Source organism: Ailuropoda melanoleuca, chromosome 17 (genome assembly GCF_002007445.2).
Source record: "Ailuropoda melanoleuca isolate Jingjing chromosome 17, ASM200744v2, whole genome shotgun sequence".
NCBI lineage: Eukaryota > Metazoa > Chordata > Mammalia > Carnivora > Ursidae > Ailuropoda > Ailuropoda melanoleuca.
The window spans coordinates 25,722,849-25,749,157 of record NC_048234.1 but is presented as its reverse complement, the minus strand read 5'-3'; the positions used below and the strand labels follow the sequence as shown (position 1 = coordinate 25,749,157).

The following is a 26,309-nucleotide window of genomic DNA, read 5'->3' as shown; positions in this document are numbered from 1 at the left end:
TGGCATGATGGCTAAGGTGGTGTGGACCCACCGGGGAAACCTTCCATGGTCAAGGTAGTGAGAATGGATTCAGGTTCTCCACACCTGTGATGAAGGGGGGGGGTGGTGTTGCCACATGAGGAGCTGTGACAGGAGCCTCCCAGTCAAGAAGGACAGTGGCGATGGACAGTAACACAAAGATCTGGGAGAGTCGATCATTTATTTGACTTTTTCTCAGACTTTTTGTTGTTGTTTTTGGTCTGAAGAAGAAAAAAGCTCATCCAATCCTAGTTTGTTTAGGCAGATATCAAAAGGAGTGAGGTGAGCCCTTAGTAAAATTGTCAGCTAAATGTTTTTTATTTCTGTCCTTCCAGCCTTTCCCTGAGCCCCCTCCCTAACTGCCATGAATTCCCAGCGCTCTGGATCATTGCCCCCTCTGATGAAACGACTAGCCAGAGACACTGATTCTCTCTTAGGTGTTAATGACTGTCCTTAACGAGAAAAATGGTAATTGTGAGAAAACGAAACCCACTCAAGCTAGATTAAATAGAGAAAGACTGACTATAAGTGTATAAGAGGAAACCTCAGAGACATTCAAAGACAGGAAACAAAGCATGATGACGTGAGCTGACTGGAAATGAAACTGGAGGTGGTTTGGGGAAGCCAGACTCTGAAGACATGACCGCTCTCATCTGCTTTTCTCACCGCTTCCCTCCAGCCTCAATCAAGCAGTCATCTCCCTGTCTCTCCCCTTTTCCTTCCTCCCCTCACTCTCCACTCCTTCTCTCCAATGGCTTTCTTTCCTTTGACATGATCTAACGTGGTCTGACTCCAGTGATCTTTCAGTGAAGCTCCTGGCATCCTCTCCCTAAAGTTCCTGCACCTCAGTTTAAGTTCTAAAGACAGAGTCTGATTATTCATTGGTCATTCAGTGAATTTGCTCCTCTTTGGATGATGGTGGGAATGGCCCCAAACTGGGGGGCAGTACGGGGAGGGTGGGGAAGAACTGAGGGCTTTGTCTTGAAAGACAGGCTGCCTCTCCTAGCTATGAGCAGTGCAAAGGAAGTTGAGTGTATCAGGTATGTACTGACATTGTCTGTTGGCCGTAGATGTGAACATTACCTATTGATAATGCTATGGGACGCGCCACCCCAGAAGGCAGTGGCTTAAAGCTGCAGGCATGTATCGAGTTCAGGAGGATGTGGCTTGGCTGGACAGTTCTCCTGGTCTTGGCTGGGCTCGGTCACATGCCAGGGACTCAGCTGGCTGTCAGCTGATCCCGAAGAGCCTGAGCACCAATGACGGAAGTGACTGGAATCAGAGGCCCATGTGCTTAATCCTCCAGCAGGCTAGCTCGGGCCTGTTCCTCATGGTTATGCCTGGTGTGGAAGAGTGGAAACAGAAACACTCAAGGGTTTTTTCTAGGTTCTGTATGGATCACATTTGCTAGCATCCCATTGGCCAAAGACATTCACATGGCCAAACTCAGAATCAAGGGGCAAAGAAATAGTTTCTACCTGCTTAGTGAGAGAAACTGTCAAAGGAGCTTGACTGGGGGGAGGATAGAAATTGGAGCTAGTGATGCAGTCGATCCAGCGTGTCATGGCAACAAACTCACGGACGTGTGAAACAAGCTACATCCTGCCCCAGCAAGACTTGCACAGAATCTTTCTAATACTAATTCCTGATCCCAAAGAATGAATTACCAAGGAAGCCTCTCAAATAACGGTAAAAAAAAAAAAATGGCAATTTTGTCTCCAGGTAAGCTACGCGTTTAGAATAGGAAGACCAGAGAACCAAGACAACAGAGGGAATTGAATTTCTCCCCCGTAATGCATGCCCCACCCCCACCCACAACACACACGACTTACCTAGGCTTATGACATCCTGCTCTCCAATTCACTGGATGAAAAAATGAGGTGTATTCAGTTTAATAGTGCTTTTTAAGTAGCTCAAGGCTGAACATGTGTGCAAACAGCAAGTAGACCAGAAGCCCTGAAGAGTCAAAGGCTTTGTCATTGGTGCCCCCCACTCCCCCATGGGGGCTGGGTTCCATGTCATGCAATGGGGGCTAATTATTTGATTGCTTTTGTGCCAGGAGTGGAAAAAAATAAGGCTTCTACAAGTGACCTAGTGTTAGCTCCAGGGACAGATGATCCAGTCTGAGAGTTATTGTGGTCTTTTGCTCCTCGTCACAGAAACACAGAGTCATAGAATAACAGGGCTAGATGGGCTTGGAAATCATCTAGCATTTTTTCAGTTGTTAGTCACATAAACCATTCATGGTTTTGTAAAAACGTGTTCTACTCTTTAATGGTTTTAGAGAAATTGGCTTCTTTTTCAAACCTAAATTATTTTTAAAAATGTATTGTCATAGCCATAAGTTGAAAAATCAGTATGATTTGATAGAAATAGAAGATAACCATAAAATAAACAGAATGACAAGCACGTTATTATGAAATTCTGTCCAGTTGTTCGAGCCTTCAGCCTGCCCAATTTTCTCCTAACAAGGGAGTTTAGCAAACATGAAGAAAGTGTTAAAGAAATATTATCCTCAAACTGACGTATTCTCTCTGATGGAGTCAGGGAGATCAAAAGGGATTTGAAAAGGTCATCAGTTTCTCACTCTCCAATTCAGTGTTATTTAGTGCCCTGTCCCTGTATTCTAAAATCGTCTTGGACTTTTGAGTTGTGTGTGTCCCATGCTGTAGGGAATAGCAATGGGCCTGGTCCTTCCATTGACAACTAGAGAAACTGAGGCCTCCTCTCACTCCTTCCTGACGGTTACCTTTGTGTCAAGTCCCTACTGCTTTGCCTCTTACCTAGCTGTTTGGCTAGGGGAAGGGAAAAGAAATGAACCACAGAAGAAATCAAAGGCAGAGCTGGCAGATGGTGCTTTTGACTTTACAAAGTTGGAGCTTCCCTGGTCTTCCTCTTACGCCTGCTCTTCCTGTCCTCCATTACTAGAAGACATCGATGGTAGCCCTATTGAAAGAAATAGAAAGTGCCCCACACTTCTATAAAGAAAACTCCCGTCTGGCTCCACCACCACCTAAGACGTTTAGATCAGGGACCTTCTAGAAGGTTGTAACCATACGAAGTGAAGCATCTCCGGTTGTCTTGCCAAAAAAAAATTTAAGGGGCGCCTGGGTGGCACAGCGGTTGAGCGTCTGCCTTCGGCTCAGGGCGTGATCCCGGCGTTACGGGATCGAGCCCCACATCAGGCTCTTCCTCTATGAGCCTGCTTCTTCCTCTCCCACTCCCCCTGCTTGTGTTCCCTCTCTCGCTGGCTGTCTCTATCTCTGTGGAATAAAGAAATTAAAAAATCTTTAAAAACAAAAACAAAAAAAAAAATTTAAAAAGCGGTGTGAGAAAAGAGCAAAGCCATCTAAATCTAATTCACCCTCGGAGTAAGCCATAGGAGCTGCGCTAATGGAATTCTAAATCCTCTGGCAAACTGTATGGATTTTCAAAAGGAGGTGGAGAAATCCTCTGTCCTGTTATCTTCTCAGGATGGATTTTTAGTTGAAAATCCTTTCTTTAAAAAAAAAAAGATAGGATAAATGTAGTCATACACTCAGCTAAGCTCTTTATTCCATTGCCTGTGATCTGGAATAAGGTTTTGAGACATTTCTTCCGACAGGAGGGGAAGGGACAATCTTGGAGAAATATCCTTCTTCGTCATATTTTTAAGGATGACACTGATTATATCAAACACTGCTTAGTGTTTCATTTTAAATTTCTGTTACTCTTTGGGGAAAAGGTAGTGTGTGCATTTAAAAAAATTTTTTCTTTTCCCCATATAGGATGAAATCAAAAGGGCATGCATCTTAATCTTTGCGATGTGGATCCCTACATCTTGATACCTATAATGTGAAACAGATTTCTTTCTTCACTCTCTGAATTTGTCACCTCATCTGAACAGCTCAGGCTGTTATTCATGTTGATGGAAACAAGAAAAATTCAGATGTCTATCAGCTTGTGTCCGCATTTGTTTATAATAGAAAAACTCCCCTCAATCCCTTGTTGACCCTTTCTTCAGAGGCACAATGGGAATTTGTAGTCAAGAAGGCTTGCATGGACTTCCTACTCTGTTCTTTCTCTCTCTGAGATTCTGACAGGAATTCTAAAGCTTTCTCAGTTCTTCGTCTGTAAAATGGGGATAAGAATATCTATTGTGTCAGAATATTGTCATGATTAAAATAAGGCGATATAAATAAAGCTCATGGCACAGGGCCCGACATTTAAGCATGCACTAGGTGGTCACCACTATTATTATGTATTTCTACCTTGGAAAGGCCGCATGAGATAAATCAGAGTACTTACAGGCTCTGAGGTCAGAGAGAAGACAAGACTCACTTCTTCATTCATCACTGTATCTCCAGTCCCAGTTCCACTGGCACATAGCAAGAACTCACTATTTTTTGGATGAATGTTTGAATGTTCTGGCATTATCCCTTATTAGCCGTGTAATCTTGGGTAAGGCATGTCACCCCTTGTGAAGTGCCCAGAGCAGAGGCTGGCACATGCTATTCTTTCCCCACATGTATACTCCAGTCTCTACTCTTCTTCGCTTTTGAGAATCCCAGATAAAGAACCGCGATTAGCATTTCCTGGGGAAGATGACAAGGGAGACTTCATTCAAGGGGGTGGGGAGCTACTACAATGGAGTTTTGTGATAGGAGAGAGAGATCGGGCCCAACTCCGAATGCAGCCAGGGAAACTGAAAATCTATGGGTAGGTCAGTGGATGGAAAATCGGGAAGAGGAAATACCAGGGTAAGAGGGTTCTGGCCCTACCGGCCAAACAGGCTTCTTGGAGAGAGCCGGCCAGGGTGGTCCAGACACCGGCTGGGGGATGGTAGAAGATGAGAAAACGGGCCAGATATTGATGGTGATGAGTTATTAAGGGTGGGAATTCTGGCTAAAATGACTTAGCAGGATTCTTGCTGAAACTGACAATGAAGAGACAAACGTGGAAGCGCAGAAGTCCAGCCCTAGCGAAAAAGAGCCCAAGAGAGCCTGAGCAGAGCTTAAGCAGACAGAGGGTCTCTGTCAATACTGACCCCAGTCCTGGCTGGAAGGGAGCAGAAAGTGAGATGGGGTGGGCTCCAGAAAGCTCAAGAAAGCTAAGTGAATATTGAAAACTGAATAGGATGCACTCAGCTGGAGCAGGGGAGTGGGAGCAAAGTTTCAGAGGGGCCTTCTGGAAGCAAAAGAAGCATGGCTGAAAATCAAGAAGTAAGAGAGAGCATGACATTTCTAGGAACCACAAGAGACTCAGTCCAGTTTGTGCGCTGAGGGAGGGGTAGGAAGTGGTAGGAGAGGGCACTGGGCCAGCCACCCTCAGACTTCAGACTTCATCGTGAAGCATGTGGAGGCCTCCATCCCTGGGTTTTCCTTCCAAGGGAGTAAATGATCAGCCTCTACCAGAGGACTCTCTTGGGTGGTTTTAGTGCCCCAACTGCCAATGACAGCAATGCCGGCTGTTGGAACACACCTGGCTCCAACACGCAATCGCCTTGCAGGCTGAGATCCAAGGAAGCTTCTTTTCTGTCCATAAAAAACAGGGTCTTAGTGTCCTGATATTATTAAACCCTCTTAGGCTAAGAACATGCATTTTTGGACTTGAGAGCATGTCAAAAATCACATAAGCTTGCCAGCCTAAGTCTAGCTCAGTGGACTCTCCTGAGTGGCACCTGGGAAGTTGTAAAAGAAATATCCTTGCCTGGGATACCCTCAGAGATTCGGATTCAGTTGCCTGGTGGGGGCGGGGGGACCGGGCATTGGCAGATTTTTAAGCTCCCCAGTGCAGCCAGGGTTGAGAATCACGATGGAGTGCACCGCAGAGCAACGTTAGCTCTTAAGAAGGGAATGGACCTCCCTTGCCAGATACTCCAGCCAAGATTCTGGGCCAATATTGCAAACCTTCCTGGCAGACCTTCAAAAGCTTCCTGTGGCAACTGCTGAGCCCACAGCATGCCCCACCCCCTTTGTACAGACAGGCCACCTTCTAAAGCCAGCCTAAGGCAGCTGGAGACAGAGAGCGACCTCACCTCTCCCTGCTCACCTGGGGGCATGATCTCACCCCTGGGCCATGTTGCCTGTGCAGCACTAAGGAGCTCTGTCAAGGATTTGCTTTTCCCCTGAATTTACCTGGAAACTCCAAGCAGGCCTCATTAGCACATTACTCACGCTCCCCCAGTCCCACACATCACCTTCCTCCTCACCCCCACCTCCAGAACTTTTTTTTTTCGCACTTGCCCATGTATTCAGTGCAGTTGGGTTTTGTGCCCTGAGCCCTTGAAAAGCACATTTTTGGGATAGAAATGCTACCGGAACAAAGCAGGTAACTCAGGGCTCCAGGGTCCTGGCTCATCACCTCTCATTGGCCTCCCGGCGAAGTGCCGTCCATCAGGGGCACCGAGCGACAAGCCCTCCACGAACTTCCCAAGGCGCTGCCCTGTTTTATGCCTTCCACGCTGAGACAGCAAATCGTTAGCTCGGAGCCCCTGGGTTGCTTCCTGCAGCAATTAACTGCTGCCCTGGTGTTCATTCCAATCAATAACCCCTCTGCCACTGCTCTTACAGCTGGCGGCAGGCTGGGCCTCCCCAGCACATTTTGGTGGTAACTTGTTGGGGCAGTGAGAATCTGCATCCCCGGCCACTCCCCAGGAAAGCCCTCGCCAGGCTTCCTGGTGACAGCAAGTATCCTTCACTCTGTGTTGGGGGCAAGGGACAGGGTGAGCAAGCAGGGGTCCCAACACCTCTTTCATGTCCCTTGACAACTCGGGGGACAGGCTGAACCAGCTCCCCTCTGGTATCCCTTGGGATAGTCACAAAGCTTTCATTTTCCTATTTTGGCTTTTTAAAATTCTTTTTTTTTTTTCTGTTTGTTTTGAAATGGCTGTCTTTTTCCTCCATCTAAAAAAGCCTCTCTCATTCAAATCAGTCCTTTTTTTTTATTATTATTTTAAATCACAGAGCCACAGTTTCTCATTTCTTGCCTCTATTGTTTCCTTCAGCTCCCTGTGGACAGAATGAGACCCGGGAGGATGGCAAAATAATCCAGTTGCCTCCCTGCAAGACGGGAGCCTGGATTGTGCCGGCCATCATGGCCTGCTACCTTTTAGTGGCTAACATCCTGCTGGTCAACCTGCTCATCGCTGTCTTTAAGTAAGTGGGTCCTTCCTCCGAGGACTTGGGATGGGAGTGGGAAGCCAGAGGAGGGCAGGCTCCGGTGCTTCAGGAAGGAGTGGAGTTTCTCACTTCATTCTCTCTCATCTCTATTTCAGCAATACATTCTTTGAGGTAAAATCAATATCCAACCAAGTGTGGAAGTTTCAGAGGTATCAGCTTATCATGACCTTCCATGAAAGGCCGGTTCTGCCCCCACCGCTGATCATCTTTAGCCACATGACCATGATATTCCAGCATCTGTGTTGCCGATGGAGAAAACACGAGAGTGACCCAGATGAGAGGGACTACGGCCTGAGTAAGCTTTGGGTGACAGCCCTGGGCCACCACAAAGCAGGAAATCCTACGACCTCCTGCAGACAGTCACGTAGGATCCCGTGCCCACCTGGTTCCTCCAGCATCCTGCAGACTGCTAACATCTCTGAACACTTGGGAGGGCCCGGGAGGGTGCGCTTCTGCGGGAAACAGTGCTGAAAAGACACAAGAACCTGAAATGGAGCATTCTTAGCCTCACATCTTTCTTGGTGAATAAAACCAGTCCTCCAGCAGAGCTGTTTTAGCACCTTCACGGGTTCTAAACTTCATACTGTCCAGAGGTCCCACCGCAAAATATATGCACCATATTAATGTGCCCCCAACGCTATGTTATATATACTGCAGGCATCATTACCTGGGTTGAGTTGGGTTGCAGGTGACTAAGTTTGATTTTCCATAATCATTTCTGGACCTATCATTTTTTTTTAGGTCTTAAACATTCCCCAAGCCTTAGGAGTTATGCCTGCATGACCTCATGAGGAAACCAGCCCTGCTCTCTATTAGGCAAAGGAAAAACAGAAAACACTCTACCATCCACCTTCTACCCAGTGTTTCTAAAAGGAGGTTCTATTGGCATTGGGGTGGAATAATTCTTCAACGTGTGGGCTTGTCCCACACATTGCAGAAGATTTAGCACATCCCACCTCCACACATTGAATACCAATAACTCCTGCAGGCCCCTAAATGTCCCTTAGTACCCCACCCACGGTTAAGAACCACTGGGAATCCAGCCCCATACAAGCAAGCTCCTGTGGTTTCTCGAAGTGTGCCAAATAGACCGCCTATGCTAAATCTACCAAACCAGGACCTCTGGGGTTGTGGCCCAAGAGGTGCCTCTCGGTGATCACTGATGCCCTAAAGCTTAAACCAAAGCCTCTTCCTCAACTGCTTCTTGAAGTCTGAAGGTTTTAACAACTTTCCTGACAAAACAATGCCCACCTTCGTCTGGACATTAAACCTAGAGAGCTGAAGAGGGCCAGGAATTCCAGAATTCACTATTGCCACCAGAAACACAAATCCAGGCAAATAGAAAGCTTAGAGGGAAAAGGGTTCAAATTTCCACTGGGCTCTTTCTACAGTGTATCANATGCCCACCTTCGTCTGGACATTAAACCTAGAGAGCTGAAGAGGGCCAGGAATTCCAGAATTCACTATTGCCACCAGAAACACAAATCCAGGCAAATAGAAAGCTTAGAGGGAAAAGGGTTCAAATTTCCACTGGGCTCTTTCTACAGTGTAATGAATTACTCTAACTGAGATTAACAGAAAACCAAACTAACAGCAACACAAATCAATAAAGTTTTATTTTTCTCATGTAACAAAAAGTGAAGAGGTAAGAGCCCAGAGCTCAGCAAATGGCTCCCAAAAGTCAAAGACCCCGAGTCCTGTTTTTAGACTCTGCTATTCTTATTGCCCTGTCTTGTGGTAGCAAAATAGCTGCTGTCCTCCCAGTCATCACATTCGTCTTCAAGGCAGGAAGAGGAGGGAAGGTGAGAAAATAGAGAGAGAAGCAGCTACCCCTGAATATTCTCAGGAAAGCAGAGCCTCTTCCTGGCACACCACCCCTCCCTGCAGCAGACTTCTTTCTGTGGAGCCAAACTGGGTCTTGGGGTTGCTGCCAACTTCAGAGGAGGCTGGAGATGTGTGGATGTGGCTTTCCAGCCTCAGCTGTGGGTGTCTGCCACACTCCACAAACCAGAAGTTGAGCTTTTGAGTAACCTTCTTTTTCTTTGGTTTAGCTCCTTTCTCAGCCTTACAATGTGTATAATTCTAACCAGTCCCTGCAGTAAACCAGGTACGCTCAGAACGTCAGGGCTCCATAGTGAGTCTAACACACAGGAGGAGGAGGGTGAGAGAGGTTGCCCGACTGGATTTGGATTTAGCCTGAGACTCAGTAAAGAATCTCAGCCCCTTTTCTTAACGCTGATTAAATGAGCAATGTCATTAGGCCCACAGATCAGACGCCATTGCTTATTCTTCCTGTCTTATATCACTCACTTTTTTCCACAGAACTGTTCATAACTGATGATGAGCTCAAAAAAGTACACGATTTCGAAGAGCAGTGCATAGAGGAATATTTCAGAGAAAAGGATGATCGATTCAATTCCTCTAATGATGAGAGGATACGGGTGACTTCAGAAAGGTATGTTCCATGGGCGCAAGCCCCTCGCAAGGATGTTTTGTGTCATGGTATGCTTTGTCGATAATTTTTGTTTGCACTGCCCCCCAAAACAGAGATCCCCTTGTGTTTATTGTTATTGTCCAAGCTTATGAGAGAATGGAACATCGTCTGAAGTGTCTACAGACCAAAATCCCATACTTACAGGTCCTGGTCCTCTTCAGGANTTACAGGTCCTGGCAGTAGCACCCACTCTCCTGGACACTAGATTGTTGAGTCTAGGACAGGGCAGGGCTTGCTGGCTCAGCCCAGAAATTGGAACATTCCAGCCCAGACACCAACCAAGAGAGACCCAGCCCAATGCAAGGGTCTCCAGCAGGTTGTAGATCTCTGGGCATCTTTTCAGCAGGAGTAGAACAGTCCTGGTATCTGGTTTATATAGGTATCCAGTGCCTTTTTTATCAACAGCAGCGAGAGACTTGTGAATTAGTTACAATAATGGATGAGGGGTTTTTTCAGAATTATTTTGTTTTATTCCTTTTATAAAACAAGAGAGAAGCAGATTCTTCTGCCCCGTGCTGATATACTTTTAGCTCTCACTGGCCAAATAGTTTTGTGGACCAGTAAGACTACAAGAAAAAAAGAAATCCCAAAATACAAAGAAGAGAATCCTGGAAATGTAATAAATCTAGCTTAATCCAAAGGAATTTACATTTTCTGATTTTTCTCATTTTGCTGTAGACTAATAAAAACTTCATTCTGGGCTGGCACGTTCAAAACCCAGCATTTGGAAACCACTATGGTAACGAACGTGCAGACTATTATAAAGCATTGGTGTAACTTCAAGTTGTAAGCATTTGTGATATGAAGATGGCGCTATTAAAAATAGTGGGAAAAGACATTATATTGATGACTTCAGTTGATAGGATTTAGACTTCTAAGATATGAGTCAGTGACCTCGAGTTTTCAAGAAATGACATTATATCTGCTTACCCACTTTGTACACTCTCTAGTGGCTCTGTAGAATTTACATAAGTGGCATTCTTCTGTCCCTGGCTCTTCATTTCTTTAAAGAATGCAGTCTAGATAAGCAGGTATATACACACATGCTATTGAGCGATTGTATCCATTGGTACTCGGCCAATAGTAACAAAGTTTAAAGCCATGCACAAATTTTATGCACATCTGTCATTGCACAATAGAGCATTCTAGGACAATATGTTGTGAAGCAATTTTCTGGCAAACAGAGGAAGGAGCTGTAAATCTAAAAATCTCTCATTCTGAGGCCTTGAAAAAGCTAGTTATTAATCGACATATAGCCATGTGGTTTCCAGAAAATTGTGCCACGTACACACATTGCCTATTGCTCAAACATATTTCCAGAGCATATGTATAAGAGATTTTGGATTGCTTTTTGACCTCAAAAAGCTACAGACCTGGCAGCAAAGAAAGGTAGGGGGAAGGAGAGTTAAGATGCAAGGAAGCCTTCACCTCTCTGGGGACCTAGATTGAGAGGTACAGACACAGGCACCTGTGAACTTGTGACCATGTCACCAATTCCTTGGAACTGGATGGAAACAGGAAGGAACTATATATAGCACCTTCACCTAAGCCTCTTACCCCACACCTGCAAACACTTGCAGGAGACACCTTCCCCAAGACCCTCTTCCTCTCAGGGTGGTTACAGAGCCCCACCCTCAAGGATGAAGACCGAGGTGAACAATTCCCAGAAATTCAGGACAGATCATAGGCACCCCCTTCATGTGTCCTGGGCATTAGCTGGCTTCTTGGAGGAACAGGGTCCTGGAGGACCAGGACAAGCTCACGACCAAGCCTCGTGCAGAGAAGCGAATCTAAGCCCAGGTCTCATCCTGCTTCTATTGCCTCTGTCTGTGTTTGTTTGGGGTTTGATTTTTGTTGGTGGCGGTGGTGGTATTGGTTTGTTTTGCATTTGCAAGTGTACCAAAAAATAAATGTTTAAACACTAGAATTGCACTCTGCACAACAGAAACACTACAAGGTGCATGAGGGAACAAAGATCAACCAAGGAAATAGAGGATCCATATTACCCATCTCATGCATTCTCTAGGACATATCCTTTCTGAGTGGAGTGGCAGGTGCAATCGCCCGTCTTATTTATATTCAACAGATAGATAGGTAATAGATAATAGATAATAAATGATAGATAATGATAGATAATACATATACACACATTTGGATAGGTATATATGTTTAATTTACATAATTAACTATACACATAGTGTATAGGGTATTCTATAATTCTCCCTTCATGTTAGCCCCAATACAGAGATTTGAGATCAGAAAAATCGAGAGCTGACTCAGCTCTGCTAAAAGACTTGGGTTTTTTTACATAGCGAGCCCCACGCTCCTCTCCCTGCCACTGCCGGTAAAACATAACTTATTTATAGAAGTTTTACTTGCATAAATCTTTTTAGAAATACAAAGATACTTCCATAATTGTCAACTTAATTGCATCATTCCTAAGTCATATTTTTGCACAGAAATCGTACATAAAGAGGGCAATACAATATTCAAGAGATCACTAACACCTCATAGGAATCGATTCTGAAAAATCCTTCTTTTTCCCATTTTATGNAGAGGGAACACAAGCATGGGGAGTAGGAGAGGAAGAAGCAGGCTCCTAGCGGAGGAGCCCGATGTGGGGCTCTATCCCAGAACACCGGGATCACGCCCTGAGCCGAAGGCAGACGCTCAACGACTGAGCCACCCAGGCGCCCCTATTTCCCATTGGTTTTTAAGGGTTGCCTACATTTTCTGGTGATCACAGCTGGAAGTTCTTTTCTGGTCTCTAACTCATTTAAAGCAGCGTTTGTAAACTGGTGGCTTGTGGGCAACATCTGCCCACAGAGGTTTGTTGGGTTAGGCTTGCAGTGATTGTTAAAATCCATTCTGGGGGCGCCTGGGTGGCACAGTCGTTAAGCGTCTGCCTTCGGCTCAGGGTGTGATCCTGGCGTTCCGGGATCGAGTCCCACATCAGGCTCCTCCGCTGGGAGCCTGCTTCTCNGCGTTCCGGGATCGAGTCCCACATCAGGCTCCTCCACTGGGAGCCTGCTTCTTCCTCTCCCACTCCCCCTGCTTGTGTTCCCTCTCTCGCTGGCTGTCTCTCTGTCAAATAAATAAATAAAATCTTAAAAAAAATCCATTCTGAATGCCTCTGGCCTGGGCATGCCTTCTGGTGCCACAGAATCCCTGCTTCTGTCCTCTTAGGCTTCCCTGCTTCACCTACTTACTCCATCTGCCCTTCCCATAGGCATTTAGCTCTTAGACCCCTGACTTACAGCTTCCAGATCATCCTCCCCATCACTCCACCTGTCAAGTTCCACTTGCCAGAGGAAGTTGCAGTTTGAATTTTCTTCTCTCCAGGAACAATTTAAGCAAAGTAACATATACATTGTTTCTAGCATTGTTTATCTAACATTACCTTTCCTGAGCCAAAGGGCTTTGTGCCCTTTTTGCTCTTCACCTAGATCCAAAAAAAGGAATAGTCATGTGACTATTAATAGTGTATTCAACTTCTAATTTTCATAACAAAGGGAGACAAGAATAACTTAGGATCTATGAGACTCATAAGTAATCAAAAACCAGTATAAGCCAAAAAGGATGGGCTTCACCCACCCCCCAACCGTATCTTTTTCCAGTGCTGATCTTTGGTATCTCTGCTGATTGAGTTGGATTTAAATTGCACTCCCTTTTTCTTCCCAGGATGACGAGAAGGATGACTGGCCCAAAGGGAAGGGAAGGTGACCCCAAGGGACTTCAGTAATTCACAAATTAGGTGTCAGTCTGTGGATAAGCAAGAGTTTGCATTATTTGTTCTGCATCATTGCCCTTCATTTGAACACCTGTGTCAGCATACCCCCTCCCCCCACGAGAGGCCCTGTGATACAGGATTGTGTTTACCTTCATCCTGTAGCCACCCTACTGCTAGCAGTCCGGGGAGTATTTTTTAAATTTTTTTTTATTTAAATTCATCTTAATTAACATATAGTGTACTATTAGTTTCAGCAGTAGAATTTAGTGATTCATCAGTTGCATACAATACCCAGTGCTCATTCCATCAAGTGACTTCCTTAATGCCCATCCCCCATTTAGCTCATCCCCCTACCCACCTCCCCTCCAGCAACCCTCAATTTGTTCCCCACAGTTAAGAATCTCTGTTTTCATCTTATTTTATTTGAGATTTAAAACAGGCATGGCCGGGCACCTGGGTAGCTCATTTGGTTAACTGTTTGCCTTCCGCTGAGATCATGATCCCAGAGTCACGGGATTGAGTCCTGCATTGGGCTCTCTGCCCAGTAGAGCGCCTGCTTTTCCCTGTCCCTCTGCCGCTTCCCCTGCTTGTTCTCTCTCTCTCTCTCTATTAAATAAATAAATAAATAAAATCTTTTTTAAAAATTAAAAATAAATAAAACAGGCATGGCCTGCCAATCCTTGTTTTTCTTTTACTGCATTTCCTTTAACCACATTTTGAAGTTGTCAGAAAAGAAAATTTGTAGAAAATAGCAGTTCTTAAGGAATTGCATATTGAAACTGACATTTTCTTTGTCATTAGAATCTTCTCGTGAATGCCCTTTTCCTCATCATATTGGCCATTAGAGGCTGGCTGTCTTCTTCGCTGGGCTTTTCACCAGCCCATTGAGTGCCCTCTGGTGGGGTCCCGGCTGTCACTTTCTTGGGTGTCCAGGAGCAGGAGACATCTCACATCCTCCCAGGACCCAGTTGTATCCCTCTTGTGCTTGCCTCCTAAGTAACGCTGAGTAAACCCTGCGAAGCCTAGAGATGCAAAAAAGGGAAAGAAAAATAGAGTGTTCTTCCCACATGGCATCTTCCTTTCCATGGTCCCTCTTCTTTTCCTTATGTAGTGACTTCCTGTATCTCTCTTCTTGAGACTTCCTGTTGATCTATAAATTCTTACCATTCTTTCCTCCATTTTATCTCCTGAGTGGTTTGACCAGAGTTAGCAACCAGTGACTACAATCGTGACCCAAAACTCTCGGCTTGTCCCTCACACCTATTTATATCAGTGATGCACACCCATGTACAATTGCTTCTCAAAAAAACGTTTTAAGATTAAGGGAGGCACTCTGTTTATGGAACAAACACATGTAAATTTGATTCCAGGATCTTTTCTTCTTTTCTAACTCCTGTGTTAAACGTCGACAGTTCTGTAGTTCTATTCATGACCTAAATGATCATACAGTTTGGTGGCTAAACACATCCAGAAATCCGGGAGAAGACGGATGAAACAGTCCCCCCGCAGTCCCAAGTCTGGCATTTCAAAACACCTCAGAGCCCGCAGGAGAGCCCGCTGAGGAGAGATTTGGTGAAGAATAGCTCCGTGGACCTGTGCTAGCTGTCTTCCCCAACACCTCCAACTATTCCATTCCCTGGGGCCATGCTCCTTTCCTTTGCTCTTGAAGTTCCCCCTGGGTACCTCTTTGTTGTCCTTGAAAACCCTCTTCTTCCTTGCACCCCCTCTCTGTTCTTTCCATCCCGCTGGGCTTCTTAGTTTCTGTCTTTACTATCCATGACCGTTCCTAACTCTTCCATTGCCTCATGGTGCCTTAGCTGTGCCTCTCATCTGCTACTTTTCTCTGCAGTGTTGGATCCTGGGCTGAAGGCAGGTGGGATGCAGGGAGGGAGCTCCCCACAGAGCAGGGAGATACTTTGTAGTGCTCAGACCTGCGATCACACGCAGTTAGGCTGAAAGAGCATCTTTATCTCTTTCCATACCAACCTTGTATATACCAGGCTCCAGGAAAGGAGGGAGAGGGAGAAGGAAAACCATCTTGCCTTTTTTGACTCTGCCAACACTAAACAACTAGGAGGACCCAGTACCTAGAGCATCCAAAATGGAAAGTCTCATACTACAAAAATGCGTCTTCCCTGCTTCTGACTTTAATGAGGACATATTTTACCCACTTACCTAAAGCTTATTGCATTGCAAAAAATGAAATCGCAGGACTTGCCAAACCAAACTGCGCAGGCTAGATGGTGACAAAGTGAGTCGTGAGTCTCTAAGACACACAAACTTATTATTGTAACTAGTTTGTTTCTCAAGCTATGTTTATACCACAAAATGAACGGAAACCGGAAAGTTGTATTTTCCTTCTGAATCAGCTGCGTTAGCTGGGTGAAGAGCACTGGGTTTGCCAGATACAAAACTGCTCCATTTACAGGTCTTTTAGGAATCCACTTGGGCGTGGTGGCAGAATGCTCCAGGCTCCTGGGAATGGTGGGGTAGGTTCTGGAGCGTCTGGAGGATGTCTCCAAGGCAGGGCTCAGGAGGGCAGTCCAGAACCTTGGACTGGGTGAAGGGAACCTAGAGGGCTGTTGCTGATAGAGGCAGGAATGTGGCCCGAGGCCAGAGAATCACACACACACCCACTCTGGCCACAAGAGCCGGTTTTTGTTTTTGTTTTTTAAAGCCTACAGGTCTGGGGTGCTGGGGGCGGGGCTCAGTCTGTTAAGGGTCTGCCTTCAGTGGGGAGCCTGCTTCTCCCTCTGCCTCTGCTCTGCTCCTGCGCACGCGCGCGCTCTCTCTCTCTCAAATAAATAAATAAAATCTTAAAAAAAAAAAAAAAAGGACCGCCAGGTCCTCCGAGAGGGAAACCACATGCCTCTTACTCCTCTTTCGGGCCCTGAAACATGTATTCTTCTCTGATGGAGGTGTTGCTACTATTAACATATTGCCCCCACCACTTCCCTTCCCCCATCACAACAGCTGGGGGGGCCCAGCCCCAATTCCCACCATTGTTTGTAAAGCACATTCTATACTCCCCCCCACACACACCTGCATGTTTCTTTGGAGGGTCAGCAGTCACGGGACTTAACTGTGCGCACTAGGAGTATTGGGCAAGTATCTTTATCTTTAGCCTTTCCAGAAAAGTTGTGAATGGATCTCATTCAGCATCTCCAAAAGATTTGCCTTGGGGCATTTCACAGTGAAAGTTGGTCAGAGCAAAGCTTGGCTCTGGTTTCCCTTTCCCAGTCGAGTGAAAACTATGGCACAATTTTATTTTAAATATGTGGGCTCTGTCTTTGTACGTAAATGTCCAGGCAGCTTATTAAACTGTTGAAATCAAGTTTATAACCACAATTGTCTCACTGAACCATTAGTGGCACCTGGCAACATGGAAATGGAAAAGGGAATATGAGACACGCTGTTGAGAATTTCCAGTGGGGAGGGTGAAGACATCTAGAAATAACTGTAATATAAGGCATCTGTGACCAGCAATCCAGAGACACACAGAAAGAGAGAGAGAGGAGTAGGAGAATTTACTTATTGATGCACACTCCAGGGTTTACCACAAATTACTTTATGTAATATTGGTTAAATTCTTTGATGTTTGCTCTTCCTTTATTAATGGAAGGCTTGGGTTAAATTAGATCAACTCCAGGTGCCTCAGTGACAGGACTGTATTAATTCCTTTGGAGGAGCAAAATTTTAAAAAGATTATTGTGAATGGCAACAACAAAAATAGATTATTATATAAATGCAAAATGGGGGCACCTGAGGGGCTCAGTTAAGCGTCTGCCTTCCACTCGGGTCATGATCCCAGGGTCCTGGGATCAGCCAGGCTTCCTGTTCCCTGCTCAGTGGGACATCTGATCCTCCCTCTGCTCTCGCTCTCTAGCTCTCTCTCTCTCTGTCAAATAAATAAATAAATAAATAAATAAATAAATAAAACCTTTTTTAAAAATAAGAAAATTAAAAAAAAAAAAACCCGCAAAATAAAAATAACCCCGGTCCATACTCCAAGTCTTCGGTGGACACTGCAACGAGAAGAGCTGCCTTCTAAAATTCCATTGTGCAGTTCTGAGTAAGGTCATCAAAATCCAACTTTCTGGGGCACCTGGGTGGCACAGCGGTTAAGCATCTGCCTTCAGCTCAGGGCGTGATCCTGGCGTTCCGGGATCGAGCCCCACATCAGGCTCCTCCGCTATGAGCCTGCTTCTTCCTCTCCCACTCCCCCTGCTTGTGTTCCCTCTCTCGCTGGCTGTCTCTATCTCTGTCCAATAAATAAAATCTTTAAAAAAAAAAAATCCAACGTTCTAATTTTGGTGGCGACTGATTAAGCCGACGCCCTAATACTTGGTTAGTTCATTAAACCCTGCCGCAAGTCACAGCCAAGTCATGAGGTGCTTTGGCCCCACTCCACTTCAATAAGAACCTCTCAACTTTGGTGTTTATTGGGATTGTGCATTAAATTTTACTGAGTGGAAAGGGGTTTGGTGGCTAAATAGCACTGGATTAGATCATCTCTAAGGCCTCTTCCAGCTCGAAACGATTTAGATTCTCCAGAGAGGAGCCTGGCCTTGAGTGACCCTCCTTCTGTTTCTCGCCCAGGGTGGAGAACATGTCCATGCGGCTGGAGGAAGTCAACGAGAGAGAGCACTGCATGAAGGCCTCGCTCCAGACTGTGGACATCCGGCTGGCGCAGCTCGAGGACCTCATTGGGCGCATGGCCACAGCCCTGGAGCGCCTGACAGGTCTGGAGCGGGCTGAGTCCAACAAGATCCGCTCCCGGACCTCCTCAGACTGCACGGACGCCGCCTACATTGTGCGCCAGAGCAGCTTCAACAGCCAGGAGGGGAACACCTTCAAGCTCCAAGAGAGTCTAGACCCTGCAGGTGAGGAGACCATGTCCCCAACTTCTCCAACCCTAATGCCCCGTATGAGAAGCCATTCTTTCTATTCTGTCAGTATGAAAGACAAAGGTGGTATAGAAAAGTTGGAAAGTCTTTTTAAAGAAAGGTCCCTGAGCCTACACCGGGCTACTAGTTCCCACTCTGTAGCAAAAGAATCCAAAGCTCCCGCAGCCCCTGCAAACACCTTGGCCATTGTTCCTGACTCCAGAAGACCATCTTCGTGTATAGACATCTATGTCTCTGCCATGGATGAACTCCACTGTGACATAGACCCTCTGGACAATTCCATGAACATCCTTGGGCTGGGTGAGCCCACCTTTTCGGCTCCAGCACCTTCCACAGCTCCTTCAAGTAGTGCCTATGCAACTCTCGCACCCACAGACAGACCTCCAAGCCGGAGCATTGATTTTGAGGATATCACCTCCATGGACACTAGATCTTTTTCTTCAGACTATACCCACCTCCCAGAATGCCAAAACCCCTGGGACACTGACCCTCCCATGTACCAGAGCATCGAGCGTTCCAAAAGTAGCCGCTACCTAGCCACCACGCCCTTTCTTCTAGAAGAGGCCCCCATCGTGAAATCTCATAGCTTCATGTTTTCTCCTTCGAGGAGCTACTACGCCAACTTTGGGGTGCCCATGAAAACAGCAGAATACACAAGTATTACAGACTGTATTGACACAAGGTGTGTCAATGCCCCTCAAGTGATTGCTGACAGGGCCACCTTCCCTGGCAGTCTTGGAGGCAAAGTGGAGGATTCATCCTGCTGCCATCCCGAACGAGAAGCAGAACTGAGTCACCCCAGCTCTGACAGTGAGGAGAATGAGGCCAAAGGCCGGAGAGCCACCATCACCGTACCCTCCCAGGAGGGTGATAACTCAGACAGAACCCTGTCCAACAACATCGCGGTTCCCAAGATAGAGCGTGCCAACAGCTACTCGGCAGAGGAGCCAAGTGCGCCATATGCACACACCAGGAAGAGCTTCTCCATCAGTGACAAACTCGACAGGCAGCGGAACACAGCAAGCCTGCGAAATCCCTTCCAGAGGAGTAAGTCCTCCAAGCCGGAGGGGCGAGGGGACAGCCTGTCCATGAGGAGACTGTCCAGAATGTCCGCCTTCCACAGCTTTGAAAGCAAGCACAACTAAACCTTAATAAGCATTGCAGGAGGCTCAAGAATCCAGCCCTAAACTTCTCCCCGAACGCCACCTGTTCCCCTTCCTTGAAACTGATCTGCTTTATTCTTAGCTGAGCAAAACAAGCAATGCCTTGGGAGGTGTTAACTCAAAGGTGACTTCTGGGCCACCGATCAAGAAAGCACTTGGTCTAGCCCAGTGCCAAACACGGGGGCTTTAAGTCGTGTTCACACTTGATGGGTAGGGAGGGAAAAGAGGGAGAAGAAGGGTTGAGGTGAATGTGTATGTCTAGTGACTTCAGAAAGCCATGAGCTCTGGGACCGAAGGGGCTTCAAGCATTCTCCATGCCAGGAGGCATCTTTCCATTTCTGACCATTGTCAAGAGTTTTAGGATACAGGGCTAAATTGCGAAATAAGATAAAAATAAAGTAGCCAGCATACAAATGAGATATTCTAAACTTCAATTCTGTTTTCTTTTCACATTGGCTCCATCACTGGTGACTGATGAAGAGCATCCTTTTTATTCAGTATAAGCCGGCAGCAAGCAGTTCTACCTAACGTCCCACATCCTTCTCATGCCAACACTTCTGTAATTGATCATTATAAAGAAAAAACAAGGTAACAGTCATAGTTCACCTGTCTCTTATATATTCACTTCTGGTGCCACAACTGTTTATCTTTTTGGAAGAAAATAAAGGGAAAAGAAATGCCTTTTTGTATTGCAATCAAAGTGAAAGAAGAATTGAGGCTAAAAAAAATTTGTCAAGTGGTTTATGATATACAGTGGGCATTCAAGTATAGTCGAGCAAGCTCAGGATGAATGTAATTAAATAATTTTATATTTTTTAATTTATTTTGTATCTCACCTATCATCAATGAAGTCACTCACTGAATATGTGATAGTGAACTAAAAGAAAAAAAAATAGTGGGCAGAACTCACCTAAAATTGCCATGTGCTATACTGTTATATTCCCACCATCCGTGTCATGTGTCATGCTGCTGTACGATTGTCATCATTTGCATGACTCCACCATGTCTTCTGAACATCTCCAAGATATACCTGGAAGTTCTTCACACCACTCATCACATGACCATTTTGTATATGAAGATCTGATCACATGTGGATATTTTCATACCTAGAGTTTTGCCATTTAATCTGAGCTCAGCATAAATTTAATTGGAGTTTTTCAAGGGCTGGTATCTTTTTTATGGAAATGTCCCAAAGTACTTTTTAAGGAAGTTTCAAATCATAAATAACCTTAGAATTGACTGGGAATTTGGTATCAACCCAAAGCCATCATTTGCGGGCATACCATGAATATTTTTCTTATATACAGAGCTATAAAAATGATATAGTAGACTCAAGTAGAAAGCAAATAAACCACGTAAAGACTTCTATAGTATATGCTGCTTATATACGTATATATGCATTCACACAGAGACATGTTTATATATAGTATATAAACAGGCATATAGAGCTTTCTTAAGAGGCTTGGACTTTTCTATTACCTTGAGATATAACCAGGATTTTTTAATATCCAAGGAGTTCCATTGAAAGATTTCATTCTGTTACGTTGGATTTTGACAGATGTTGAAATTTTGTTTTGTTTTGTTTTTTAAATCCCTATGACCTTAACTCTTCCTTGTACCAAACTAAAGTTGCCAAAATGACTGGCTACCTGCCCTCTGCTTCTTTTCTGTCCGGAAACACTTGCTGTGATGACATCTTATTTAGTCTGGTTTCTCCTGCACAAAGTGGTTACACCAAGTACACTCTGAATTAGACATGCATTTCTAAACTGGATAGTATTATGGACTCTTTAGTACAGACGTACACTGCTAGGTCAGAACCTGGATTGGAAGGGGGGATAAAGAAATACCCTCAGATCTTCCAATTCCTACTTGTGTCACTGATTTTCAAAAGAATAAAATCTTTAAGGAAAATGACCTAATGTTCTTGCCCCCCAAAATAATATGTGGTTCTCCTGTTGAGTTGTCATTGTGAGCTCCAAATTTTCTCATTATGTGAAATCAAGTAAATACATGGGCAAAAGCTCTAGGCTTTAGGGTCTTTTTTTTTTTTTAACCCCTCTGAGCAAGCCTTTTGGATATAGAAATAGATAGTTATGAGGCCACATATAAAGAATTAAAGATTTACTTTTCACTCTTTGGTATCTGGGTGAATCGGACACAAGCAACCAGATTCCCTCGTGCGTAATTGCTCTAGAAATGCTTACATTTTTATTGAGCCCCATATTGGCTGTTTCCCTTTCAGCAAACATGCGTTTAGTCTGAGAATAAATCAGTTGCCCTTAAACTTCCTTGAGTCCTGAATCTCAGTGAGAATCTGACGAAAGCTCTGGTCCCTCTCCCCAGAAAAAAAATGTACATACATGGAGAGTTGCAATATAACTTGAAAGGGTCCATGTACCCCTGGTTCCATGTTGCTTGATAACGAGGAAGAAGAACCATGTTTGTTCATAATCAATACAGTTGTAATAGGCACTTTACATTTGAGACCATTTCTCTGTGATTCTCAGGAAGGCCAAGTCTTAGCACCAGAGTTGGAACCAAGATTTTATTCCTTTGGTCCCTTAAATTCTATTTTGCTAGTTTGATGTACTGGTAGCCTAACATTTGATGATTTAAAAAGCCAGAAGGCTCTCTGAGTGAGTCCGTGGAGGAATCCAAGAAGGAGGTGAAACCATTATTCTTTGGCCACAGAGCAGGACATCTCGGCACCTCTAGGGCCCCATTCTAGACCAGATGGAAAGTGAGGGAAAGAAATTATGTGCACAAGTGTTTCCATTCATCATGATTTCTGGAGAGAACAGAAGAGGACCGCAGAAACACAGTACTTACCAGTCCTGACCTTGTGACTGCCTAGTTCTTTTGTTGTACAGGAAAACGAAGCTCTTACAGCTTTCGTGAAGTGTGCAAAATACATACGCCAAATTTAAATGACTTTAAACGTAAGCTGTTCAATTCTCATGAGCCATTTCTTTCCTGTGCACATACATGTGCATTCTGCTTCAACCCATTTCTTCCCATTTCTGGGTTCTCTGCTCTCCGATATGACATGGATTCTGTGGCCTTGTACAGTCAGCTTGTGTTCAGCTCGTTTATTCCATCCCATCCCTGATCAAGGGGACGTTAATTACCTGTCTCTGTGAATTAAGCAGCTCGTGAGCAGCACATTATTGAGGAACGTAAATAAAGTCATAGAGACCTCACAGAAGTAATAGCTTTGGTTTCATCATCTGCTTCTGAGGTGCCAATTTTTACATGCTACCATACATAATGATTTGTTCTAAGTCGCTTGTTCCTTTTGAAAAAAAAAATTAAGAGTGTTTTATGAAAATGGCCATGGAAATTCCCTGATTGACCCACATACTTATGGTTAGAAACTTCCTCCTTGATGGATTTGAATGAGGAGCTGGAAAACTTGGGCACAATTGTCATGGCTAGTTCGTAAATTTCTCTAAGCCAGAAGGCATATTAGCAGGCAGAATACAGCACTTTACCAGAACTGGCTTTCCTTTTAAGTCTAAGCTTCCAGGTGTAGGATATATATTTAGCACTTTGAAAGTTCCCCTTTAATAAAAAAATATATATATATATATATATATATATATATAAGAATAATCCAGTGGGAAAAGTGTACTTGTAAAAACACACAGTGTGTTTCTTCCGAATGTCTCAAATGTATTCTAAAAGATGGTTTCTATAGATAATATCATGGTAGATAACTGGATAGTACATTAATTCGACTTTCTGAGGCTGTGCAGTCTAATCTTCCCGAATGTTCGGGCTGTTTAACTTCTGTCTTGGTAATCAATATTATCCAGTCATCCATCATGCTCTATCTATAGACTGTACCATTGGGTGTGTCGAGCAATGCTGTATTATAAAACACGTGTACACGTATATGTAACCCACGTTTCACCCAGCCTAGTTGTAGCATGTGGTTGTATGAATGAACGTTACAGGACAGCTTTATAATCATTGACCAATCTGTAACATTCAATAAAGAAGCACATGTTGCAAGGATTAACTATGTTCCCAACTCCATGTTATTCAACATCCTCGCAAAATGAGCACTTTTGTTCCCAATCTGCTTTATGGTCTTCACAATCCTCTAGCCCACGAGGAAATACTTGTCTAAGCCGATGTACGTCCTCTAACCAGCCCCATGAGCCGTGGTAGGCAAGTTGTGTTTTGTGAAAGACGAACTGGCACGTAATGCGAAAGACTCTCTGACAAACGAACTTCAGATAATATTTTAAACTCCAGTTGAATTAGCCGTTTGTTTACATCTGCTAACCCCCTGCGGAAGCCGTGTACAGTATTTTATAAATATGTTCATTCAGTAACACTGATGTGTGTGTTTCTAGATAAAGTGATGCTAGTGTGTAGGTGGGTATATGTGTTCTAGATATTGCATTATGACTCACTATTCTTTAACAATAGCAATGTAACTTAAACGAAGTAATCCCTCTCCGAACCCAGTCTTAATTTTGTGGCACAAAATGCATGCACTGCTTTATGCGTTTCTTTTGACTTTTTAAAGGCACTTAACATTTGACTGTTGCCTGCTGTAACACTTAACCCAGCTAGGAATTCGCTCACGTTGTTGGGCTTCTTACACTGTTTGGGGATTATGTTCAATTTTTAAAAATTAAAAACAAAAAAGTAACCAAGGGTTTTTTAAAAATCTTTTTTTAAGCTCCGAACAACTAATATGAAATAAAGTATTAACCACAGGGTGTATAGCTGGGGGACCCAGAGATGGCTGGCCAACACCCGTGCAGGTGTTGGTACATCTGTGATAAAGGAAAGACACGTTTCTGATTCTTTAGGGCCACTGGGTGCAAATTGTGAAGCCAGAGAGGAGAGTGAGAAGTCCATTCGGACAGTGCAGAAAGCCACAGGTCATTATGAATGAGTGGCCCAATGATGCACGTGACCTCCCTCCTACCCAGTGGCTTTTCTACATTGTGTGTGAGCCTGGTCTGGGGGAGGGCGAGGGGTGGGTAACTGGGGGTCTAATCAAGAACTGGGTGACTCTGAAGAGCTTGCCCTTTAAAGAAATCACCATGTCATTATCAGAAACCATTCATTCAACATCTGGAAAAGAGAGGAGCCACTTTGCACGGTCTTGTAAATGACTGCTCTTCAAACGGGGAGAGAAAACTTTTCTCAGCCTGTGCTAGCCTAAGCTTTCTCTTCCCTTTCCATGTCAAACATTCTCTTTCCCCAGATCAGAGTCAACCAAAGCAGGGCTTGGTTCTGATTTAAGGAAAACAAGACTTTTTTTCTTTTGATTTCTTTTCTTTTCTTTTTTAATTCATCAAGAAGGTCATTTTGTGGGGCGCCTGGGTGGCACAGCGGTTAAGCGTCTGCCTTCGGCTCAGGGCGTGATCCCGGCGTTATGGGATCGAGCCCCACATCAGGCTCCTCCGCTAGGAGCCTGCTTCTTCCTCTCCCACTCCCCCTGCTTGTGTTCCCTCTCTCGCTGGCTGTCTCTATCTCTGTCGAATAAATGAATAAAATCTTTAAAAAAAAAAAAAAGTCATTTTGTTACCTTTTCTCCCTTGTGTTCCCTCTCTCGCTGGCTGTCTCTATCTCTGTCGAATAAATGAATAAAATCTTTAAAAAAAAAAAAAAGTCATTTTGTTACCTTTTCTCCGATGAGTTCCTTGCACTGGTCGCTGCTAATGAAATCAAGACACAACGATTTCTATATGTCTGTCTAAGAAAGGATTTCAGTGGCCATGTAATCCACCTGGCAGTTAGTGAGGCGAATTTTCCCTTCCCTAACTTCCTTCATCCGCCAGCCCCCTTAAGCCTCCAGTCCCTTGCCTGTTTGCACAGTTTATGTGCTGGAAAGTGAGAAGGGCACATATGGCCACAAGTCCGGGGGCTATCTGCATTGCATTGGTACCAGCCTTGACCTGGGCCTTCCTCAGGAACAGGCAGGCTGCCCAGAGCATTGGGTCACAGAGGGAAATTCAGCTTCACACTGGATGTGCAGCCTTCTTCTCCCCCTTAACTTTCTTCCTTTCTCTTAGCTCAGCACAACATGCTTTTTGCCAGAGCCACAGACCCTTGGTCCTATGACCTCAGTACCCCATGGAGCCTGGCACAGTAAGCTGAAACAGTGGCTTCTTGGAAGGTCAAGCTTTCAGACTTTGTCCACCCCTCATCCGCCCACTAAGTAGGCTCCCCCCACCCCCTGTACTCTACCCCCTACCCCTAACTCAGCCGGTGTTTGTGTTGGCCCCATCCAATTCTCTGCTTGTCTGAACCCCAAAAGAGTCCCTCATGTCTTCATCCCAACTCCCACGTATCATCAGAACCAGCCATCTGCATCTAGATGGTGGGGCTGCAAGCTCAAGTACCTGCAGGGGCTGAAGCCAGGACACAAATGTGCCCATTGGACTGGGGAAAGACAACAGGAAGAAGTAGGGTTCGTAGGGCATGAGAGAACACGTGTCCCACGTCACAAACATTCACATTCCGATTTGTAAATACTTTGCTAGCCAAACAAACACGTCTGCCAGCAGCATTCAGTCCCAAAGGCAATAGTTTGGGACCTCTGATTTAGGGCCAACCGGGATCATGTTCTTGATCTTGATACTTGGTGTACACAAGAAATACACCAAGAACTGAGGTGGGGGCAGAGAGGAACTCACTCTATTCAGGGTTACTCCTGTTCTCCTGAATGAGAGATGCATGTGTATTTGCTAGCTGCATCTTTCTGGACCCAAACACAGGATCTTTGTGAGGGAGATTCAGAAGGGTACCATGGCATTGTATCAAGGCTTATCTGCTTCTTGTCACTACAGCGTCTAACTTGAGTTTATA

General features: G+C 44.9%; 1 protein-coding gene across 16 annotated transcripts in view; it reads left to right on the top strand.

The window, feature by feature from the left end:
- The window catches only part of TRPM3 (transient receptor potential cation channel subfamily M member 3), a 774,831-nt gene extending 751,781 nt beyond the window's left edge, over window positions 1–23,050 (top strand). For 15 of the 16 annotated variants that reach the window (XM_034646697.1, XM_034646707.1, XM_034646703.1 and 12 more), the window contains 4 exons: window positions 7,004–7,154; window positions 7,274–7,473; window positions 9,501–9,633; window positions 18,002–23,050. In XM_034646697.1, coding sequence (XP_034502588.1) covers window positions 7,004–7,154; window positions 7,274–7,473; window positions 9,501–9,633; window positions 18,002–19,454 — 1,937 coding nt within the window. In that variant the 3' untranslated portion in view covers window positions 19,455–23,050. The remainder of the gene's footprint in view (window positions 1–7,003; window positions 7,155–7,273; window positions 7,474–9,500; window positions 9,634–18,001) is intronic. The other variant, XM_034646712.1, reaches the window with a different exon arrangement.
- Window positions 23,051–26,309: the final 3,259 nt, after the last annotated feature.